A 23,833-nucleotide genomic window follows, 5' to 3' on the forward strand; every position below is an offset into this window, starting at 1 on the left:
TTCACAGGGCTCACACACACATACACACACACACACACACACACACACACACACACACACACACACACAAACCTTCCATTGAACTATCCTAGTTTCCCCAGGCTCCTGGGGCCTGACCACCCTACAAGCTAAGAAAAGGAGGGAGAATCTATTAGGCAGCTTGAGAGAGTAGATGAGAATGTGTCCTTCTTCCCTCAGACTCTACCATGACACCGAATTCTGAGGGCCAGGAGAAGACAGCACCTTCCTCTTCCACCTCAACCCCTATCTTGGCCTAGAGTTCAGAGGGAAGGATGAATGAGGTTTAGTGTTATTTCCCTAATCTTAGGACCAGTCTGCCTCCCACTGAGGTCTCCTTTTCCTTAGCCCACCCTGGCAGTTCTGAAGTCCCCTCAGAAGTCCTCGAAGGTGAAGAGAAAAAAAAAAAAAAGAACACTCCCAGGAGACTCCCAGCTCCACTAGGGGAAGAAAAAAACCAGATAATCTCCCATTCTTCCCTCTTGCCTACCTCTCAATCCAACCAATGCTCATGTCTTCAAGACAGTCCAATCCAGCAGTTCTGAAGTCAAGTAATTATAACCAAGGGCAAGGGCAGGGAAAGTGGGTAGGAGAAAGAGGGAAGTTTGCTTTGCACTGAGAATATGAATATTCCAACAAGCAGCCAACACAACTCGGTCTCTATCTAGGCTTCTCAGTCTTCCCAGACTGGGAAGGTTAGGGAAGGGAGGTAAATTCTTTAGTGAACTAAACCCTCTCTTCCAGAAGTCCCTTATGAGAATAACTTGTGATTGAGAGAGAATAAGGTGGAGGGGCAGGAGGGAGAGATGAGTCAAAGAACTTAGCTCTCCCCTCAGCCCTATCCTAACACCCTGCAAATACAACAGCCCTCCCCACCCAATCCCACCCTCCAGTTTTCCCTTTCTCTCTTTTCTTTTCAGGGGACCTCTTCCCCTTTCTCTCACTTTAACTGTGCTCACAACTAGTTGGGGGAGTTTCGTGGGTAAAATGGAGAAGGGGGGGAAGGAGGAGAGGGAGGGAGGGAGAGAGAGAGAGAGAGAGAGAGAGAGAGAGAGAGAGAGAGAGAGAGAGAGAGAGAGAGAATTAACTTACAGCGTTCGCCTGGGATTCATTTGCGAAGATGTAACCTCTCTTAACATCATCCCCAGCCGCCGTAATCCCCACTAACTGCCTGGCTCTCTGTCCTAGCATTAAACCTCACCAGCAGCTGCGTTGCTGGACAGTTAAGATTATATATGATGTAAATATATTGTGGGTTTGTCAGCTCTCCCTACACCATAAAACTTGGTTTAATGACATCACGTGGTCCCCCAAGAGCCACTCACGGGCCTGCCTTCGGGCCATTCACATAAATAACCTCCAAAAGTTTCAAACTCCTAAATTCACATAGAAGCCATGCGTTATTTCTCGAATGCTCACTTACACTTAAAAAGCCCTCTTTGCTTCCTCCCTTTCCCCCACCCCGCACCCCCTTGCATGGTGGGGGGGAGGGGAGGGTGGGTCCTTCTTTATTTATTTACTTACTTAGTTACTGACTTATTTTCATAAGGACCTGTCGCCTTCCGTGGTCGCGTGATTTTTCTCCTTCTTTTTTTTCCTCCTCTCTCCTCTTATTCCTCAGAGTGGGCCCGTGCCCCCCCTCCCCACTCCCTCGGGAAGGTAAGTCATGCTTCTTCCCCTTTTTCTCTTGCTGCCAGAAGGGTTGGGCTCCAGGGAGAAGGGAGGGGGCAGGGGAGAGAAGTGATCTGTGGTCTCCGTTTGGAACTCATATGCATTCCCCCTCACCTCCAAACAACTCTCCAGAGAAACGCAAATGCCAAATATTTAGATGTTGTCTGTAGCTGACAAGATGTCCTAGTCCCTAGCTCTGAGGCTGGTGAGGGGGTATAAGTAGAGAAAAAGTCGTTAGCCATGCTTGCCAAATCCCTTCCCCAAGCAGGCAGAGGAAGGAGTAGAGGAAGAAAGAAGGAAGCTTGGAAACGAAGAAATAGAGATTGGTGTTTTAGGAGGAGGGAAGGCCCAAGGCCACCATGACAGAAAGTTGAGCAAAAGGAGAGTCTGGAAGTGGCTCGAGGAGACTGCAGCTGAATCTGTGCAGGCCTAGAGGGATGGGAAAGTGAAGAGGGACCCCCGAAAGGGATAACCACCTGGGAGGAGGAAATCTTCGGCTTTCTTTCGGTCTTTACGGGTCCTCTGGGGTCCTATTGAGAGCTACATCTCCCGCTTCCCTGGGTGAACCTGAGTCCAGGGAGCTAGGGAGGGCCCGCTGGACAGAGAGGGGCTGGGGAGCAAGCGCCGCGTCCTCTTTCTTAGTTAACTGCTACTCATCAGGAGACAACAGTGATTTTCCTTGCTTCAGCGATCGCCCAATAGTTTTACTCAGCATGGAGAAAAAATTAAAATAACTCCCTGAAGAAAATTATACATTTTATTTCAGAGCGAAAGCAAGCTAGCGAGACAGATAATTTGAGGGATCACAGGCAGGGAATGCAGGTCCAGGAACCCCAGAGGAGTGAGTCCCAACACCAGCCAAACCTTCGTTTAGAACTGGGTGTTCAGACAGAGTTCAATGGCCTGGAAGGGGACGTAGAGGAGGATACATAAGGGGAAAGGACCCCTTAGATCCTTTCACAGAAATTAAAAACAAAAACAGAAAGAGGACAGGCTGTGCTGAAAGGAAGAGGAGTCAATACAGAGGACTGTAATACATCCAAAAATCTTTATCACTAATAATCACAAATATCCTGCTCACCTTCCCTCCTACTCAATCCCTTTCTGCCCCTGCCCTCCACATCCTTGGGTCTTTTTCCTTGGGACCTTTAGCAAGTTGAGGCCCAGTTCCTGGAATTTCCCCTCCTCCTCCTGCCCAGGCGGTTCTGGAGTGTGGGGAATCGTGGGATGGCATCAGGCTCAAACTAAGAAAATTACCTCCATTGTAGATGGTGGGGAGGAAATGCTATAAACTTTTATGGGGCCATAGATGGCTGCTACTTTTGTTTCTACTGTACATTGCTTCCTCCTCCTTCTACCACTTTCATGTTTCTACTGTCCAGTGAGGAGAATCCACAGTGTATTTGTCTGGTCCATTCTACAGCCACCATCACTGAGGGGATTTTGCCTCTGCCTTTCCCCTAAATGCATCAGTATGTACATCAATAAACACAAAATAGATCTGAGCCAGGAAGGCTTACCTGTACTGCTTGAATTACCCCAACAATTAGCATGCCTGCATAGCCCTTTGCTCAGCAAAGTGGAGAGACAGACCTAACAGACCCATTTTATACTACACAGACACAATGCAGACCACCCTGTCTCTGTCCCCTCCCCATCTTCATACATACGCAATTTCATATACTTCTTCCCAAGATTTTAGAGGAAAAGTCAGATGTCACCAGTTCTTTTTCCCGTTACCACAAAGTTGCCAAGACAGTGTGCCCCTTCAGGAAATACCACTTGGGGAGTAGTCTGATTTCCTTTGTGGACAGATTTAGCCTTTTCTAGGTCTAGATCTTCCTATCTCCCTTTCCCCCACCCCTAACAGTCTGTGCCAAGGGACTCAAGAAAGTAAACCTGCCATCCAGTCCCCGAAGAGACTCTCAAACTGAGAGAGGCAGCCCTGACCAACGGAGTCATGAATCTTCAGCTGCTTTTTAGCAAAGCTCAGACATTCAACAGGGCCCAAGGAAGAGTGACCCCAAACATAGATTACTCATATAAACACAGAGATCATATCATATATGCATAAAGTACGTATACTATGCCAGTACATTTATATATTTTTCTGTTCAAATGTATGTCCCCAACCAGGCCAAGTGGAAGGTGTTTTCTCCTTCCTCTCCAACTCCCTAGGCCTAGCAATCTAAGATTCCTTTTCCTTCATTGTCAGCCAACCTGGGTACCCCCAAATCTAGTCTTAAAAGCTCCTCTTTAGGAATGACTCCCAAAAGTAAAGGGGGCCCCTCAAGATGCCTCTATGAAAAGTTTAGAGACTTCCACCGATCTTCCCTCTCCCTTACCCATCAAGAAAGAGAGTATTCCGCATCTTCCTTTGGACTTTATGTCTATTGGTCTTTATTCAATATGACAAAATATAGTTTCATAATGGACCCGGAGTCAATAAATAGTTGGGTGACGTTGGTGGGGAAATTTCCCCCAAAGAAAGTTGCCAGAAAGGGACTACATGGTCACCAAGAGTTGATACTGGACTCAGAGAGCACATCACATGAAGGGAGACCCCAATACATAAAACAGTGCAGGGACTCTGGGGAGCCGGCCCTCGGCATGCGGGGAGCTGGTTTGGGGTGACTTCTTTTTCCCAAAACTGAAAGGACGGAGAATGCTTAGGGACATCATGAGGGCCCGGAAGAGGGTGTCCAGAGTTCATTAAATTTTTTCCCCTTTCATATGTAAATCATAAAAAAATAATGAAAATCTAGTTTAACAAACAAAACGACCTCCCCCCACCAAAATTAACCCACTCACTCAAACAGTCAGACCATCACCCACACCTACAGAATCCCACAGCACTGAGGAAAAGATACCGGCCATGGGCCTGGTCCCAACTCGCCAGCTCTGTAGCAGGGCCCCCTCGAACAAAGAAAGGCTGAAAGTCGGCTGAAAAGGGGGTGTTACACATTTCGATCCCAAAGGTGGTGGTTCTGCCCAAAGAGGGTTGCAGAGGCGGGGTCCAAGCCACCCCAGCCCTGAATAGACCGGTGCCTGCCTTTCGTTCAGGAAACGTAGCCAGAGATGAAGGGGACAAGAAACTGGGGCTAGGGGGTTCTTGGCTGCTGCCTTGACTGGTAGCCGCGAGGTTCGGAAGAATTTTGAAGGCAAAGAGCTCTCTCCCTCCCCACGCCCGGCCCATCAGGCAGTCCTGGGGTCTAGGTCATTTTAGTGAGACCCCCTACGGAGATTTCACTGGGTTGTTGGGTCTCCAGGAGGGCTTAGGGAGACGGACTGAAGAAGTGAATGAACACAACAGCACACTCTGAGTCAAGCTGCGGTTGGAAAGCTGAATGCTAATCGAAAACCGCTTTTGTCTGCAGGGTTGGGAGAGTCCGTGACAAATCCCCCCAGTTCCAACACACACACACACACACACACACACACACACACACACACACACACACACACACACACACACACACCCCTCTACCCCCACCCCCTAAAAATTTTTCACACACACACACAAACACACCCTCCCCCCCAAAAAAACAGGAAAAAAAGAAAAGGAAAAGTTTCCCCAAGGTAGATTCAAGCCAACTAGAGGAACTATTCGAGGGACTGCCATATCCCACATCTCCTTCTTCCCTCTAAAGAGCCTCTTTGCTTTTTAATTTGGAATCCTTCTTCCATTTCATCCTTCGGTTCTGGAACCAGATCTTGATCTGTCTCTCGTTGAGACACAAGTTGTTGGCGATCTCAATTCGCCTTCGGCGGGTGAGGTAGCGGTTAAAGTGAAATTCTTTCTCTAATTCCAAAGTCTGGTAGCGCGTGTAACTGGTTCTGGATCGCTTGCCGTCTGTCTCTGGAATATAAACCCCACCCCAGCAAGTGCAGGAACGGGTGAATAGTTTTTTAAAAGTCCCACGGTCTCCCTACCCCACCCCCACCCCCACCCTAAGATGGGTCTCAGAACTAGCCCCAGCTGACTAGAGAACAGGGCAGACGGGCAAAGGGGTAAGGGAGGGAACCAAAGCAGCCCCTGGCCCTAGGGAAAAGCGACACTTGGCTCTGCACTAGGGAAACTTTCCGCTCCGACACTCACTTACCGAGAGGGGGCCGAGGGGGATGGGGTGGGAGACCCGGACTCCAGCGAGACAATAAGACCTCCAGACCCTGACACAAGGGGATACCCCTCCCTTATCCTCCCCTGCTTCCTCCCTCCTTCCCTCCTGACTGGAAAGCCTCCTCAATCCCCCCCCAAATGAGGATCATTTCCCTCATAATGGGGGTGATGGTGAAAGGGGGATCCCCTCTCTGTAAGGCCAGTTTGCCTTACCCCTCAGATCCCTCTATTTTTTTTAACTCCCTCCCTCCCCCCCAAAAATTGAATATTGCCTTTTATACACGTTTTGTTCCTATGATCCAATTATGTCGTCGTAAATTTGGGCGCATACAGCCTCTAAGCCTTTTAGTGGACAGTTTTACGAGCAATTGATGCCTGCACCGTAAAATTTATGGCCGCAGGTTTTTTCTTTTTATTTGCCCCGTATGGCCTATAAAACCCAGGCGGACCCGAGCGCACAAAATGAAGCCCTAAAGTTTACCGTGGCTCATGTGGAGTTTGGTCATCCACGGGTATATTTGTGGCGGGGCCGGTGGCTGGCTCAGTCCTGCGGGCTGCCCGGTCTGAACCTGTTCTTCCTTGATCTCCCCACTCCCCTTAGATCTGTCCTCCAGCGCCGGGCGAGCCGCCTTCTGATTGTACATCCCGGGGTTTAGAGGAGCCGGTTCGTCTCTGCCCAGAGCGTGTCCCGGAGCTGCCACCGTGGTACAGGCGGGTCGGTCTGGGTGAGGTCTAGGAGTGGCAGCCATGTCTAACCCGTGGAGAGAGTTGGAAGGAGCAGGCGGTGGGAAAGTGATGCTTAAGTCCAATCCACTGTAGCAGTACCTGGATGGCTGCACCTCTGAGACAGATCCATAGTTCCCACAAGTTTGCATGCTATAGGCAGGAATATTAGGGCTTTGCTTATAGAATGAATTGGCTACGTAGGAGCTCATGGCGGGGAGGGACGAAAAAAATTTCTGCACCCTTTTTGATTAAGGGTGATTTGTGACTCTTTGAAGTTGAGGGGTTTTTTGTTCTCCAAAGTGCACAATTTATAGGTGGAGATATCTCTTTCTTTATCCTATGCGCGCTTTCCAAATAAGGGATCCTTAAATAGAGTCACGTGACTCGGGCGGCCACTCATAAATTTGGCTTGATGACCTCCGGGAGGTTAGTGATGGAAGCCGGCGAAACGCATCTTGATATGTTGGCACAGCCCAACCGAGGGGAGAGGGATCGAGAGAAAGGGAGAGAAGGGGGAGAAAAAAAATGGTTGTTGGAATTAGGGGGTAGCGGGGACAACGAGTCCACAGCGACACCTGGCGTAGGCTTGGGAGTACTGCACCATGGTTCGTCATCCTCGCCTCTCTTGGGTGGATTTTTCTACCCTAGCGAAGAGAAGCTGTGCTATTTTACACAAACCCCCCTGAGTTGGCCTTTTAAATTGTATTTAATTTTAAGGAAAGATGGGACCTCATTTAGGATGCGCAGAGGGGCTTTTCTGAATAGATCGTCGCCCCTCCCACCCCCAGGGCCTTCCAGGATCGCTTGAATGAGCTAGTTTACAGGAATTTGTGCGTGTGTTGGGGTCGGGGGAAGAATTGAAGGGGGAGTAGATGCTAAACCCTTCATTTAGTGGTATCTGGGAGTGGGTCTGTTTTCTCGTTTCCTAATTAAAAGGACCTAAGTCTCCTGCCTTAGGGAAGGGGGAGGAGCAAATAGAGTTGATTAGGTTTCCAAAACGACTGAACTTGGAAAGGGGAGTGCAGCCACTCAGGGGTATTTGGGAAAGGGGAAGAGTTGAGGAAGCTGAGGTGGGTGTTGTGGAGGCCAAAGTAGAATTAGGAGATGTCTAATAAGGGCTTGGAGGTCAGGGGAATTTAATTTTGATTAGTCCTCACTCCACATTCACTCATACCCAACCCCACAGTAGAAATTAGAGTAATTTAGTGGTGATAGTATAGGTGATGTTTGTTTATTGAGAAGTCAGACACGAAGGCCTGTAAATGAATGTGGTTTGAATGGAGAAAGTGGTATCAGTGTGTATGTAACACAAATGTAGATATTATGTGAAGTCACAGGAAAGTGGGATTTGTAAAAATCCCCCAAAATGACTGTTTTCCACCCTTTGGGACAGGTGTTTGTAGACAGGCCCTTTCTAAGGCCTAAGGTCTTCTGGGTAGGTTTCTGTAGGTCAGACTCTTTATAGAGTGTGTGAGTTTCTTTGGAGAAAGGGGGAAAACATGACAGAAGGGAGAAGACTTTGGGGAGCAGAGAGGAGAGAAGAGGTCCCAGATCAGGAAGGGCAGGACATGATTTCCCAGTTGGAAGAGAGCCCATTAAGATGTCTGTTGGTTTCCATTCCTTTTTCCCCAACTCCAAATCACATTCTTTCCTTCCTTCCTTCCCGGGGAAATCTCCGCCCCTGGATTGAGAAACACCAAGCTCTGGTAGCTGCCTGGGATGTGGGGGGTTTTGGAAATCTTCTTGGCTTTTCATTCCTCTTGAAGACCCCATCTCAACATTCCAATTCACTGGGAAAGGATTTCCTCCCCAGTTTGGGTCAGGGTTTCTAAGCAAGGCAGGAGGGAAAGAGAAGGCCCAGAGCAGGGGAAAAGACCAGGGTGAACTTTGCTCTTCACAACCAGACTTGGGATCGGGAAAGGGAATCTGAGGGAGAAGGAGAATTGGGGTGCTGATGAGGGGCGAGTGAAGAAAGAAGTATTTTTGTCCTTATGTCTGAATCCCAGCAGAAAAGAGAACTGAATTTCCCGTCTTTAATTTTTCTAAGCGTTCTTGAATCGCCAAACCCTCTGCGAAATGACTCCAAATCTTTTCTTCACCTTTCGCTGCCTCCGACACATCTCGCCTCAGCCGGCCCCTAGTTCAGGGGTCAGCTTGCCAGCTTTTTCTCTCTTCTGGGAGCTCTGTGCCCGGAGGGAACTTCTTTTCTTTCCTGGATTTTATTTTTTTGGTGGGGGGGATGGTGGGGTCAGGAGGCAAATCTTCAAGGTTTGGAGTCTTTAAAGAGACTCAGAGTGGGATTCGATTCCAGTCTGAGTTACTGGCTTTTAGAAGGGATTTTTCCAATGAAAAATCGATTTTTTTCGGGGGAGGGGGAAGGTGGGAACTGAAGACTGTATTTTCCAGGGGAGGGGATCGAAGGGAGCTTTTCTCAGTTCAGAGCAGGAGGACAAAGAGAAAGCGGAGAGAGAATGTTTCGGGGCTCCTGCTCCTGAAGTTTCTGAGAGGAAACCAGAAGGGAATGGGAGTGTGCAGGGGCTGAAACTGGGGCTGGGGGAGAGGAGCAGCCGCCAGGGGAGGCATAGAGACGCAGCAAGGACTCGGCGCCAACACCAACTTTCGCCCACGATGTACAGGAGATGGGGCGAGCGAATGAGCAGAAATCAGGATATAAACTTTTAAAAATAATATCAGTTTTATTAAATACTCGAGGACCGGTCTGGGAGACGGATTTATACAGGAGGGTAACACGAGGGGCATTTTTTTCTTTTTTGTATTTTTTTTCTCTTTTTTTTTCCTACTGGCTAAACAAACTTCATTCATATTTTTTTCTCCTTTCAGTCCCCCTCCCCCCTTTTAAATTTGGGATTGGAACATTGACGGCGCTAAACATAAATATAAATACAGAGACCACAAATACAGCTAAAAATATTCACACAGAAACTGTCACAGTTTGTTATATGCCATAATGACCCCCGAGGATTCTTTAAATACGATTGGGCTATGCTGGAAAATATGTTGGAGCTTCGGGGAGACTGAGCTGGGGTACTGGGATTGGAACTGAGACCAGCAGCGATTGAAAGAGGGGGGAAGCTTCCTGCCCACTCCAACAGCCACATGGGTTGTTTTAGATCCTTAGCAGTGTCGCTACGTAGGGCCTCGCTGACTCACTCGGCTTTAGAGTCCCTCTCGCCCCTGGGGAGGCTGAATGGGAAATAGGCGCCTGGTGGGTCGTCTCTTTGCTGCTGGGCCCTAGAATGGGGCTTGGGGTGGAGGAGGGAGGAAGATCCAATCCTCATTCAAAGTGAGTCCTATGTATCCGAATCGAGGTTCAGAGACCTAGGCCCCCAAGGCCGGCGGGATCAGGGAGGTAAAGGGAAAAGAGGCCGAAGAAAGAAAGGGAGAGAGGGGGGGAGGTGGGGGTGTTTGGGGACAGGGAGCAGGGGAGAGATCTGACTTGGAGGTCCACATTTGACTCCCTATTCTTCCTGAGGGTGTCAAAATATAAATTGTGCCAGTGATAAATATAGGGTATGTGAGAAAGGAAGGGAGCAGAAGGTCTGGGAAGGAAGAGGAGAGGAGTGAACTGGGTAGTGGGGATAGGTGGGGGGAGGCGAGACAGTTTTCACTCTTTCTGTTTTTCTTCTTCTGTCTCTTCCCGCTTCTCCTCCTTGCCGCCTAGGCTGTCGGCCGCGGCCCCTCCGCCGCCCCCCGACAGCGTGGAAGTGAGATTAGATTCCTTTTTCCATTTCATCCGGCGATTCTGGAACCAAATTTTGATCTGTCTCTCGGTCAGGCAGAGCGCATTGGCGATCTCGATCCGCCGGCGCCGGGTTAGGTAACGGTTGAAGTGAAATTCTTTTTCCAGCTCCAAGGTCTGGTATCGAGAGTAGATCTGCCGGCCGCGTCTCCTGTCCGCCCCATAGCCGACCCCTAGAGATCCGGACACAAAGCAAACTAAAAACAATTAGTAAAGGGGAATAATCCTAATAATTCACACAAGGAAAAAAAAGTGTCTCTGTCCCGCCCAACTCCCTCGGCACCCTACTGCACCCCTCTCCTCTCTCTTCGCCTCTGCCCCACCCCCATCTTAATTCCTCGAAGCCTGGGGGGGAGGACTTCGACCCCAACTGCCTCCTAGGTCCCCAATGTAGAGGATAGGTATTGTCCTGGAGGTGAGGGTATTAAAAAGAGGGTGAAGTGATATCAGGCTGAAGGAGAAAGTCTGAAACCTTAGTTTGAAGAGGGGGGAAACCCCAATTGCTTAGGGGAGGGGAGGGAGAGAGGAGAACCCTCTAGAAGTGCATTTGACTTGATTTTCCCCACTTTCTCAGGTTCCCTCCGCTTCGCTCCCTCTCCTGCCCTTTAGAAACTTCTCCCCTTCTCTTCTCTCCCCTCCCCCTTCACTCTTCCACTCTGCCTGACTCCACTTTCAGGGGTTCCCCCAGTCCTTCCCAGTCCCTGTTCCCATCCCTAGCCTCACTTCCCCCTTAGCTCGCCTGCGACCCCTCCAATCCATTAGGGGAGAGGGAGCTAGGGAAAGAGAAGGAGGAGGGGGAAAAAGGAGGAGAAGAGGGGGCCCTGTCTCGACGCCGGCGAGGAGAGGAACGTGATTGTTTTTATGGCGCTATAAAAAAAAAAAAAAACTCTCTCCGCCTGTTCTTCTAGGGAAGCTGCTCATAACGCCAGTTCACTTTATTTAATTTATATCTTGGAGCTGTAAAACTCACCACTGTGCGAATTCATTCGCTGCATCCAGGGGTAGATCTGGATACTGGTTTTCTGGTCTTGGGGAGCAGTCCTGCTTTGCTCAGAGCTAAAGTCCTGGGCCATTGAGGTCTGTGTGTTGTGTGCTAAGGTGTTCTGCCTGCAATTTGAGAGCATGTCTTTTTCCTGGTAAAAGGAATTAGATCCATAGTCATACGGCCCCCGGCTCGAACTGAACACGACATTCTCTTGTGGCGAATAAAAGGGAGACGAGTAGATCCGGTTCTGTGCCACCGCCGCTCCATAGGTCGAGAAATGTCTCACTGGATCATAGGCGGTGGAATTGAGGGCGACGTTGGGGAGAACGTCTTGACCCCCGGCGAGATGGCACGATAAGGACGGGTTAGTGAAATAGGAATTCATCCCTTCGCCTTTACCTGGTCGGGCTATGATTTCTTTAATATTTATTTCTGTCTCCAGTTTGTACTCGGAACTAGATGGTTATAGGGACGGCTCCAATCCAGGACAGACAAAATGACAAAGTCAGCTGACCCCCTCGGAGCCAATCGGAAGCTAGATGTCAAGAAGGGGGAAAAAAATCGCTCCTGCTTCTGTTGATTCCCTAGTTGAGACTAAGTGTGTGCATTCAAAGTAAGACTTGGATTTCTTTTAATATATATTATATTCATATATAATATATCTTGGTATAGGAAACCAGGTTTGGGGCACAGAGGAAGGGGAGGAGGGGCAAGGAGGCCCTTGAGCCAGCTAGAGAGGGAGAAAGTCCCCTCAGGAAAATCCCACATCCAGTGCTAACCCAGATTAGATTTGCCCAGAAACTGGCCTGAAGAAATCAATGCATTTCTATCTGATTGTATTATATGTATGGTCGCACCTCTTTCCCTAAAATTGTCCTTGCCCAACTTAAGGATGAGCCCCTCAGTGGGTGACAGGGAACACTAAAGCACCCAACCCTATTTTTCCGCCCCCTATGAATGGGGCTTAGAAAGAATACGATGTGTCTTCCCACATATTAAAAAGCAAAAACACCTCAAGGGCAGAAAGGAATTCTATTAAATACATTGGCCAACGGAAGGAGAGTGGGGCTGATAATCTTGGCTGTGGAGTGCATTTTGGGGAGCAATTCAAAACCCAAGTAAGATACTAGGAGAACCCTCAACTTCACAGGGAGAGTGAGAAGTTATAGAGCTGAGTTGGGGTAAAGGGGAGCTGGAGTGTGCCTTTCCTCTGCTTCCCTAGCCTTCTCCTGGGGTCTCTTTTTGGGACTCTTGAGAGCATTTTTCCTAAAAGGCAGAAATTTGTTTGTAGGGTTGTTTGGAGGTATTTTTTTAAGAGAGAGAAAAAGAGAGGGAGTTGGAGAGAGAGAGAGAGAGAGAGAGAGAGAGAGAGAGAGAGAGAGAGAGAGAGAGAGCTCTTTCTGAGGGGCTTTCTGGAGACATCAACTGTGTTTATGTTGGAGAGAATTTATGATATGGAGAGGATTGGGGCTGGTGGGGTAACTCACCGAAAATCAGCTAGGAAGAATGTTCTTGGAGAATATAAGATCGGCTGGGGCTAAGGGCACTCCGTCCCCAAACCTGAAGCTCTAAGTCCCACTCTGGATCTGCTGCTTGTCAGTAGATAAGAACCCAAACTCTAGCTTCCAGGGTTTGGAACACAACCCAATAGAAAATAATCCCCCCCTCAAACCCAGAAAAACGTGGTGCTTGAACCCATGAACCCTCTTAGCAACCTTCATACTTCATCTATCCCCCTATTTTCTTTCCAACTTAGTGCATTGGGCAGAGGAAGGAAAGGAAAGGAGTCGAAGGCTTCAGAAGGAACAGGAGTGGGAGAACATACATAGCGGAAGGTGTCGTGATGAGGTTTCTCTTCTGTTGAAGTCAAACTTAATTCAATGTCGGCGACATAACCCAGAGATCCTTTGATTTGACAAAGGGGGGGGTGCTGAGGCAGGGGGTGGGTTGGAGGAAAGAGCCCATATTTTTCTCCCTCTTTTTGGCTATAACAAGAACCCGGATGTCGAAGGATTTTATGATCTTTTCCTTCTGTGTAACAAAGCGAAGTAATCAATGGGTAGCAATAAAGCCATAAACGGGACTACACTGGGAAAAAAAAAAACTCGTTAATTCATCTTCTATAACATTAAGGTTTCCCTGGAGTGTCGCTGGGGGAAAAAATAAAGTTTGTAACCCAAAAGGAGACAGTATGTAGTAGCTAAAGGAGAGAACATGTTAGTTAAACATATGTACCTCGTTACTCGATTGACGTGTTTTCCTGTGAAGTAACTTGGGTTGCCTATTTTAAAAAAATGCATTCCCATTCCAGATAGTAGAGACAGACGACTGACTAGTATTTAGAAGGGGGGAAACTTCAGTTGTTTGGGGATGTCCTCGTGGCCTTCAAGCTTTCTCTCCACAGAGGTAGAGGAGAAAGGAGGGGATGGGGAGGGATTATAAATTAAGAAAGAAATTTTGACACGTGTTATCTCATTTTTAATAACACACCAGCAGACACGCGTGTATTGTGTTCCTCTCTCTAGTATCCAGCTGCCCCCGAATTCATGGCATGCCTAAGCAGTGGTTTGCAACAGCTGGCTGAGTCTCCAGGCTCCTGTAGGGTAGGAAAGGCGGGGGGACTAGTGAAGAGGGAGGAGACAGATCTTCGAACCCCCAAACTGTAGGGCCACACTTGATGAGTCCCCCCTCCCTTCTGCTTGAAGAACAGCGGTGTAACAAGTAGAAGTGGCCGGAAGAGAGAGTAAATTCTTCCCTATTCCAGAGAGTGATTGCTAACTGAGATAAATCATGTCAATGATATTTCCTTCAAGATATTAAATTGTTGCAATGTACAACAAATTGAATGATATAAGATTGGATGTTTTAATGAGGTTTGGTTTTCAATGAGTCTTGATTTTTTTATGTATTTTTTAAAAAAATCTTCTCCTTTTATGGATGGGGGCGGGGGAGGAAATCCTCGAACCTTGAAAGGACTTCTGGGGGAGTTCCGAGGTGAAACTCCCAGCCCGGATGCCCAGCCCCCACCCCACCCAACTCTAGACTTCACCCAGGTCTAAAGAGGGTGTGGGGGAAATCTCTGCATAGTAAAGAAGACTCTTTGGGCCCTAGGTGCTGGCCGGCAGGGGTGGAAGACCTGAGCGATAAGAATGTAAGTCTCAGTCGTGGAAAGTTAAGTGTTTTATTACATCCCTAAACAGAGGGCAAAGACTTAAAGGTCTGGTGGATTTATAATGAACAGAAAGCAGCTGCTTGGGGGGGGGGGGGGAGAGTGGAGAGAGGCATAAATGTTGGAAGGGGGTTTGAGGAAGGAAAAATTTAAATAAATACAAATAAAATCCTAACCACTAAACACTCGCAGGAATATTAATTTAAAAGCCCATACCTCCCTCACCTTGGCTTCCTGAGGGACCGAGTCTCCCCCTTCCAATTACATCTCTAATTACACCGCTGAATTTTGCTGGAGGGATTCACTCCGAGAGACGGAAAGGGTTTGGCCTGAGTGGATGTTCTCCCCAATCTGATTTTTCTTTTTTCCTATTCCATTTCTAATTTTCTGGCAAAAGAAAACCTGTCGATGGGGGAAGAGCTGGGATTTTGATTTTTTTTTCTCTCCATATTTATTTTTCCCTGTTAAATTTGTCTGAAAACAATTATGGAAACTCATCAGCAGAAGCAAGAACAGATGTTTTATTAAAACTGCAGCTCAGCTCTGTAAATATGCAGAAGTCCCGGAAAGAGAGGGGTGGGCACAAGGCGGGTGTGTGTGTGTGTGTGTGTGTGTGTGTGTGTGTGTGTGTGTGTGCTGGAATTGGCGATGGTGGGGGTGGGAATTTGCTCTTTGTTGCTACAAACCAGACTGGGAGAAATTATCAAATAACCTTCACCAGAAACGATCCCCTTTCTCCTCCTTGTTCTCCCCTCGATCCTACTTCTCCCAAATAGGCATTCACTGGGGAAATACGTGCGGAGTAGAACACATTCAAAGCTGGCTCCTTCTCCCCGCCGTAATTAGCGGACTCATGAGCTGAGTTCAAAAAACCCAGAAAAAGGAAAAGAGAGAGGAAAATCTCTCACTTCCCCCTACCCTCCCCCTCAACCCCCAAACCACATGCTTTCTATGATCACTAATTATAGGAGAGAAGCTAACTTCAGACGCCTGGGCCTGGAGATTGGAGAGCAAGTCTCCCAATCTGAACTTTATTCAGACAGGTAAATGTGGATATTATTGGGGGTTAGGGGTGTCTTTCGGAGGCTGCCTTCAAGTGCACTCTAACTCAGTCTTCTCTGTCCGGATTTGCCCCACAAAAAGGTAGTTAATAGTGCTGAGCTTGTCCTTAACTTGAGATCTGCCGCAGAAAAGGGGCTGGAGACATCAGCCTTTTAAAGGGGTCAGAAGATCCACCCACCCCAAAGGGGATAATTCCTAGGCAGTGGATTTGGTTCAAACTGTAACCCCTCCCTAGTTTCCCCCATATGTTTGCCTTCGTCTTCTCTTTAATGAATAGGACCACCACCCCCAGGAGCTATGAAGCTAGGGGTGCTCAGGCTCAAGGGTTTTTTTTTGGGGGGGGCGCAAACAAGAGTCTTCTCAAGATAAACGCTGGAGTCTGTATTTATAGCCTCCCTCGCTCCATACCGAAACTATGTAACAATCTTTGCGACTGTAAATTCCCTAAGCGCAGGCAGACAGACAGACGCACAAACACTCTCCCCTCCTCCAAAGGCCTCCTGCCGTAGCCTCAGAGCTTTCTGCAAAACTGTATTGTGTCTCCCTCGACACTTGCTGCAGTAATGGGGGGGGGGGCGGTTAGCCTCTCTGCTTTTCATCCCTGGTGCCAAACAGGGGGTGCCCTTCTCCTAATCCCCAAGCTGAGCCCCACCTTAAAAACCCCTCTTGTTAGGGCTTCAGGAGCAATGGGCCAGGTCTATTTTTGTGCCACAGGGTTTGAACTGAAATCCCTCTTCTAGAGAACGCCAGGATCAATAACTGCTCAGCTCCATCTCAACATTTCATTATTTGCTTAAGGCTCTGTTATTCTTGGCGCTCCTGGGGAGTTGACTGGATTTGAATATGATGTGATTTTAGAAAAAGGAGGTTGGGGGGGGGGGAAGGCCTACCAAAGTGCCCTGAGTTCTGTGCACAAATCCCTTTGATCCAGGCAGAGCACTCAGAGAAAGATCGAGAAGATCATCTTGAGGCTGCAGCTGGGAATCAGGGATCTGAAAGGAAGGGGACAAAATCGGGACCTTGGCGTCCTGGTCCCAATATATTGGACTTTCAGGAGTTTTGGAGTGCAGGAGTGAAATAAAGGAGAATATTCCAACTCCCCAGTTTGCCCATGTCTGGTTTGGGGAATTTTAATTCTCCTTTTCCTCCCCAGAGTTTAAAAGATGAGAAGGTAAACAGTGGTCGAACTTTGACATCCTTAACCTAGAAATGGAGCCTTTTCTGCAGTGATATTATCCACTTCAATTCCCCATTTCACCCATGTGTGAGATGAGGATTTCTTGGAACTTGGAGGAGAGTGGGTAAAGGGAGAGGCTGGATTCTGGATCCTGTCAGAATACACAGGAAATCGGGAAACACCTCTGCGGCCCTCTTAATTTGCTCCTTATTTCAGGCAAAGGGGAGGGGGAAAGAGCAGTCTTGGAGCTGTTTTTGCTTTATTTGCAATTAAACAGAGTAGGGTTTAATGAAGGACCTTTCGTAGTATATAAAATTTCTTTTCTGTCTGTTCCCCCATCCCCCAAGCTCCTCTCTGTCCAGGTTTCCCCTCTCTATATATAGTTCCCCCAAATCCCTCCCCCCCCATCCAAAATTCAGAATCCTGTTTTCTTGGACATTATTATTTCTCTGGCTTCAAGTTGAACAATATAATAGAGCAGAGACTCTTCACCCCTTTCTTCTCACACACGACCGTACTTTACACTCCTAACTCCTGGAAACCACAACTCATTTCCCCAATAGCTCTGCTTCCTCCTCTCTTCTTCTCCTTCTTTGCCCAATATATCTAAATGGGGCGGGAGGGGCAATATATTGAATCTACAAATAGGAAACCTTGTTATGAGACTCTGCTTCCCGTTTTGGGGGAGAGAGGACAGCTCGGAGGCAGTGGAATTGCTATGTAGGATCAGGGAGAATGGAATAACCTTTCCATCCTAGCCACAGAGAAGAGGAAAATCACTGAATATTTCCATACCCGAAACTGATAGAGATCACTCACGTGTAGAGAGAAATTGGGGAGCTAGGTAGCTCTAATTCTGCTCTTTGCCAACTTCCCCTCTGTCTCACTACTACACACACACACCCCCCATCTCAGTATTCTCCTTCTGTCCCTGTGACTTTCACGACTTCCCTCGAATCCAAGTGTCGCCTGTGCCCATTTCAGGAGGGTTTATGGGAATTGTAAAATTCAAGAACCCGGCGTTTATGACGTCACAGTGAGTTGCCATGAGGAAATTGTAAATGTCGTAAAAGTTATATACAGCGGGAGTTTTGTGTGTGTGTTCCCTCCCTTCCTCCTCCTACTCTCCCCCCTTCTCTTTTCTTTGGTCTAAGTTTTGCTGCTCGAAAATAAAATGTTATTATGTTCTGGAACGATAAGCCAACAATGAAGCATCGTCTTCATTTCCCTATAAATAATTTTATCCTTTATTGTTTGCAGACCTGAAAGAACCATTTAATCTGCGCTGGCAAAAGGGGGAGAGAGATGGGGAAGGGGGGAAATTAATTCCAGAAACGAGAATATTACTTACTTCGATGATGCTCTTTTAGATTTGATAGCTAGGAGCAAAATTAAAGGCGAGGAGCCGGCTCTCCGACTCCACACCTGGCGAGATTGGAGATTTATAGGATCTTTAGCGAAGGGGCAATTTAATTTTGTAGGATTTGCTTAAATTCACTGCTATTTTGGGGGGCTGGGAAAAGAGGGGAGGGAGAGGAGCACGATACGCTTTATCTAGCTTTATGAATCCTCCGACATTACCCTGATTTAAAACTCAACAACCTGCATCTCAGGGAAAATTCCTGCCAAAAGTAATGAGGGAATGGGGGGGGGGTAGAGAAATAAAACTTTCTCAGTGATTCGATCCTTTTCCAGGGTTCGTTACTAGGGAAGAGGAAAGAAAGTGGGGATGGGGGGGGCAGCTGGCAGAGGCTTTATTCCCTATCCCCTCCAGCTCCTGTACACTCGGAGGTTTATTGTGTCCCAATAATTCCCTCAATCCTATAAACAGCTACAGCTTTTAGGGCGCCTGTGGTCTCACCCACTCCAAGGAAGGAACTGGGCCAGCCTGGGCCCTGACGGGGGTGAGGGTCACTGCGGCACAAAGGTTTTCCCGAGCTAGCCGCTGGTTTGGCGGGTTTCTAACACAGGGTGGCAGCAGACCAAACAAATAAACAACACAGACACAATAAAAACGGGGCGGCTGCCAACAGCAGGGGAGGCGAGGCAGCTCTCAGTGGCGGCCGGGGTTGGGGTAGGGACCATGGAGAGGGGAGGCTTTCTTAGCCAGGGTCCCCCAGTTCCTCAGCTAGGCAAGGCCTGGAAACCAGGCAGGTCTCCTTCTGTCTCTCTCGCTAGAGGAAAGTCCTGACTGAACGTGTCTCAACACGATAGCCAGGGAGAGAAACAGGATTTTCCCAGGAAGCTGGGGGAGAAAAATGCTCCCCCTTCAGCTAAATTGCTCCTGTATGGCTTTCTTTTTAAAGTGAAATGTATAATTTTCTTTCCCCCTCTACTATTTATCCGAGCTCCCTAGTGTCCGTTAGGCCCGAAGGAAGAGAGGGGGTCCTTTCAGTTTCCCAGCACTCTGCCAAAGGGGGTCTCCCCGCCCGAGATCCTTCAACTCTCTTTCATTCAGGGATCCTGGCAGTCTCTTGAGAAAGATAGGTCCCTAGCAGCCGGCCTCTCCCCTCTTGCCCTGGCACTGGCACGGCCTCCTATGGAGGATTAAAATGGTATCCACACCAGTAACAAGATATTTGCCTTTCAGCCCAGCTCCATAAACTCCCTAATCCTCCCCATTGCTGAAGCAAATCTGGAGGGAGAGGGAATCATCTTCCTTTCCTTCCACCAGCTGGCTACCTCCTTATCCACTGGCCTTTCTTGCCTATTCTAACTTCCATTCAAAGACACTGCCTACTGTCTCGGTCGCCAAAGAGCCCAAATACCCCAGACTTAAAGTCCCATTCAGAGAAGTCTTTACTGCCCTCATCAACACCATCACGAGTAGCAGTGTCGCTTTCCACCATCCCCACCGCCAGCCCTCCAACGGAGCAGAGATATCCAAATGTGAATGGCTGGGACGCCCAATCAAACTGGAATATTTGCCCAACTGGTTCCCTGGCTCCAGCGCTAGTCGGATGAGCTAGCTTGCACAACGACCCAGGAAAAAAGAAGTTCACAACAAAATGGGATTCACCAAGAGTGAGGGAACCCTCCAGTTAATTCTGTTTCTCCTCAGAAAATCATATCAGAGCCAGGAAATAATTTAGAAAGTGTTTGGAGAAGCAGAACGCATCCAGGTATTTCTATATGTGTAGGACATCTGGACGTACCTCTGTATTATTATATGTGTGCATATGTTTAGTCATATAAACGCATATCTATACAATATATATGAGCACCTCTCCATATGCCAAGCATTCTGTGCAGAGGTTATATATAACATAATACAAAATATAAGGAAGGAGCATAATGCAAAACAAAAGCACAAGAATATAAGCATCAAAATTCATAATTATCCTTCGAAGAAACACACACCTGCATCTATACTATTTGTGTGTATGTATGCATATATTTGTGCTTATATATAATAATACTCCCTGATTAGAACAAAGCAACCTATAAATACTGTCCAGTCACAAATATGGATAACAATATTATATTCTCTTTGTAGAAAAAAAAATTCTTCTCTATACACAGCTCTGCACCAAAGAGAAGTTTTGCAAATTCGAATGAAGATGAAGTGCCAATACAACATGACTGTAGTCCCTGAAAGACCTGCCTATACCAGGATAGGCCTCGCTTGTAGTAATATTTTTCTATCACCATGTACAAGCATTTTATAATGAACCGAAATATATGAGTGCCTATAAAAGAATGCATCGTGTTCTCCGAAACAGATACAAATACATACAGATTTTTACATACATTTATACAACAGGTATTTCGCTCACAGTGTGATTTCATCTATATAACTTTTGATTTTATATATTTGCCATTAATCTATTCTCTAATTAATATTTTTTGCATCAATATTATGTCTATGTATGTATATACAAAGAGATAGGATGAACACATATATGCGCTATACGGGTGCTCAGTATACACTCTTTTTTTATGGCGACAAAGGACATTTTTAAACCACAGGGCTCGGATATTTAAGTGTTCGTGTGTTAAAGGGTGAAGGATAATAGAAAAGGAGAGCAAAGAAGGGCTGGTAGAAAAAAAGATGTAGAGCGGTGGCGGCGTTCTCTTGTTGACGGCTGGGCTCGAGTTTATACCCCCTAGTTCAGAGGGGCCAAAGGAAGGGCCGAACAATCGCCGCAGTTGCCTCGATTTCCCAGCTCTCTCCCTCCCCACACCCAGTCTGGTGGGGGCTGGGGGGCGGTGGTCTGCAGAGTGGCTGCGAAATAGGGAGGAGGAGGGAGGAACAGAGCTACGCCGAAAGGGTAGGGAGGGAGGGAGTGAGGGAGGGAGGGACAGAGAAGAAAATCAATGGATTCAAAAAGAATTTCGGGATCATTCTGACAACCGAGGGAAAAATGCACGCGGCCTTTTCGGCATCCCTTCTGCCCTTCTCTATGCCCCTCAGTTGGGGCACCAAGACACCTCTACACAAGCACACACCTACAACTTCAGCATATTCATCCAGATAGCAAGATAGGGAGATGAAGTCCGTCAGAGCTAGAAGGGACGAAACACACACACACACACACACACACACACACACACACCAAGTAGGAGTTTTCTGTTTTGATTTTCCAAGTAAATTCCCATTTTACCCAATGGACTTCAGGTCCAAAAGGGTCACACTGTTTTGAGAAGACGCCGCTTCTCAACCAAACAAAGGGAAGTAGTGATCCCCGTGTCCCACAAGACATCAACTGAGTTCCTTCAATGTGGAACCCTTACAAATAATTACAAACGAAAGTGAAAAATAGAGACTTCTCACCGGAACGCGGCTCTCACTCTAATCCTTTGAAAAGTCCCATTTTCTGTCCACCACAGCTGGCCATTCCAGGTTCCCATAGTCTGCCAGCCCATAGCCCCAGCCCCAAGACTCCAAGGCTTTGGGGAGTGAAGGGGGGGACAGGGAATAGAAGGCGCGGCCTGAGTTCTCAGGGCGCGGCCAGCTTCTCTTACCCTGACTCTGGTCGAAAGAGCCTGGGAAGGCAGCAGAGCTGCGGCCTCGGGCCCATTTGGAAAGAGCTTAGTCTTTTTCTAGCTCGTAAACAAGAAACGCAAAATTAGCCCCTCAGCCCTGACGCCTCTGCTGACACACAAATCCTATGGGGAGGGGAGAAAGGGGAAGAGAGAAAATCCCATTTCTTCCCCCCAGAGACCACCATAAAAGCCTTTATGTCTAGCGCAGAATGGAGAATAATTTTGGGGGGTGGGTGGGAGGGGAAGGGATCACTTGGGGTTGGGGGAAGGAGTTTCAAGAATTAGGACAAACAGAAATGGCTTAAATTGAATTAGACTAAATTGCATTTCTATTTTTAATTTTTACCCAAAAAGGGGGGGCCTTGTTTCTCCTCTAGGCCCCCCCCCTTGGTTCAAATTAGACAAACCACCAGGTAAAGGAATGAGAAAGAGACCAAGAGCTGGGCCACACTTCCCCCACCCCCTTCTGAAGACATAAACCCCAGAACAGGTCCTGGGGAGAGGATGCATGGCGTGAAAGGTTGGGGGAGGACGACGTGAGGAAGAAGTCCTTGGAGTTGAATTGAAGGGGACCTGTGACTGCCAATCTGCCAGGTCTTAGGCACTCTTCAGAAATCTTAGTAAATAAATATAGGTCCCCCAATAGTTAAACTTTGGGGTTGAGTGCTTTTATGGGAACACACATAACTATAAGCACACCAGTATATAGCAATGCCCCAGTTTTGCCAATCCACAAGCTTTGGAACATGGGGGGATGTCATATATCATATCACAACACACTCATGGCAATGGACATTTGGAAGAAATTAAGCCTCTGTGTTATGAAACCATATGTGTTGGGTTAAAGACTATACAACATACCATTAGCACCAATTATTACCAGTATTCAAAGTACCTCCGGCTGGCTTGGCAAGTCCCCTCCCCTATCCCCTGAGCCCCTCCAGCCAACCAGCCTGCCTGTTCTCTTGCAGAAGGCCTCAAACATCTGAATTAGAAAACAGAGAGACAACACTACCTTGGACTTTCTGACCGAAAGACCGACAGCTACACACTCATAGATGTTCAGATCCTACCCCCTTAAATCCCCGCTGGAAGAAAGCTCCAACGCTATTCCTAGGCCGCTGAGCCCGCCTGGGCCAGGCCTCTCACCCTAGCTCGGGCCGGCCCAGGCCAGCCCAGAACAGAGAGACATGTTCGAACAGAGAGGCTCCCCGGGGCGCTGGGAAGCTTTCTGTTATGCTCGCCGGCCCTGCTGCCCTCTCTGGGAGCCAAAGCAGCAGGATTTTCTCCTGTGCATCCATAAAACGATCAGTTTTCGCCCGGAGGAACAGGGGAGATCATTTGACTATTGGGGAAGGAGGGAAAGCGGGGGGGGGGGGGCGTGGGAGTGGGGGGGGGGGGACAACTGCTTAAGTTTTCCAATGGAGAAAATGTTTTTTCATTTAATTTCATGATTTTTGTTTCCGTCCAATGCTACCCCCGCCTGAATCGCACAGAGTCCCCTCCCCCTACAGACCCCATCTCTTTTCTCTCCACCCTCTCCTTCCCCCTCCCTTGGCTCTCTCTTCGCAGGGGAGAGGGGGTGGAGGAGAGGGCGTTGGAAGAAGCTCCTCCATCAGCTGACTTGCACCCAGCCACCAGTCTCCCCCCTAATTGCCAATTAACTTGGACCAGCCGGCTCTGTGCATTTCGCTTCCTGCTTGGTAGGAGAGCCGAGTACCCGCACTGCGCATGTGCATCCTGTCCAGACTGCTCACTTAACTGAGGGGGGCGCTGAAAAGTTTGTTTGGGGTTTTTGGGAGGAGGGTTTGGCTTGCTTGCTTGTTTATTTCTTAATAAATTAATGTTCCCCCCCCCCCCCCGCCCTGGAGTTTGAGTCTCTATTACTCCTTCCTTTCTAGTTCCATTAGTCCATGAAGCACAAGTATAGAGCAGACGGTATTCAAAACCAGGGGGGTAGGCCGAGACAGCTCCCACCTCCTTATAACGCGGGCCTTCCCAGCAAATTGAAAGACCTCCATCTCCTTATCTCTTCAACACATCAGACCTCAGCAGAGATGGTGACATCACAATGCATACTTTCCCCCCTCCCTACCCATAACTCTAATTTAACCCCATTTTCTCTCTCTCTCTCTCTCTCTCTCTCTCTCTCTCTCCCC

The 23,833-nt window shown here is 48.0% G+C and overlaps 2 protein-coding genes across 2 annotated transcripts; both read right to left on the minus strand.

Moving 5' to 3' along the window:
• Positions 1-5,333: 5,333 nt before the first annotated feature.
• Positions 5,334-6,744, minus strand: HOXC5 (homeobox C5). The gene is made up of 2 exons (XM_036761243.1): positions 6,291-6,744; positions 5,334-5,548 (listed from the first exon to the last, which is right to left on the minus strand). Exons 1-2 carry the CDS (start codon positions 6,742-6,744, stop codon positions 5,334-5,336), a joined length of 669 nt encoding a protein of 222 aa, XP_036617138.1.
• Positions 6,745-10,160: 3,416 nt separating this feature from the next.
• On the minus strand, positions 10,161-11,665 carry HOXC6 (homeobox C6). The gene is made up of 2 exons (XM_036761201.1): positions 11,266-11,665; positions 10,161-10,468 (listed from the first exon to the last, which is right to left on the minus strand). Exons 1-2 carry the CDS (start codon positions 11,663-11,665, stop codon positions 10,161-10,163), a joined length of 708 nt encoding a protein of 235 aa, XP_036617096.1.
• Between the last annotated feature and the right edge of the window lie 12,168 nt (positions 11,666-23,833).

This window comes from Trichosurus vulpecula, chromosome 5 (assembly GCF_011100635.1).
Source record: "Trichosurus vulpecula isolate mTriVul1 chromosome 5, mTriVul1.pri, whole genome shotgun sequence".
NCBI classification, from domain to species: Eukaryota; Metazoa; Chordata; class Mammalia; order Diprotodontia; family Phalangeridae; genus Trichosurus; species Trichosurus vulpecula.

Bases quoted from the DNA above. Each gene is read 5' to 3' on its own strand.
- HOXC6 (XM_036761201.1), bottom strand. From the start codon at position 11,665: ATGAATTCCTATTTCACTAACCCGTCCTTATCGTGCCATCTCGCCGGG. The intron at 10,469-11,265 runs GTGAGTTTTACA...CCGGATCTCTAG, and splicing joins GCGAATGAATTCGCACAGTG to GGGTCGGCTATGGGGCGGAC.
- HOXC5 (XM_036761243.1), bottom strand. From the start codon at position 6,744: ATGAGCTCCTACGTAGCCAATTCATTCTATAAGCAAAGCCCTAATATT. The intron at 5,549-6,290 runs GTAAACTTTAGG...TTTATATTCCAG, and splicing joins CAAACTCCACATGAGCCACG to AGACAGACGGCAAGCGATCC.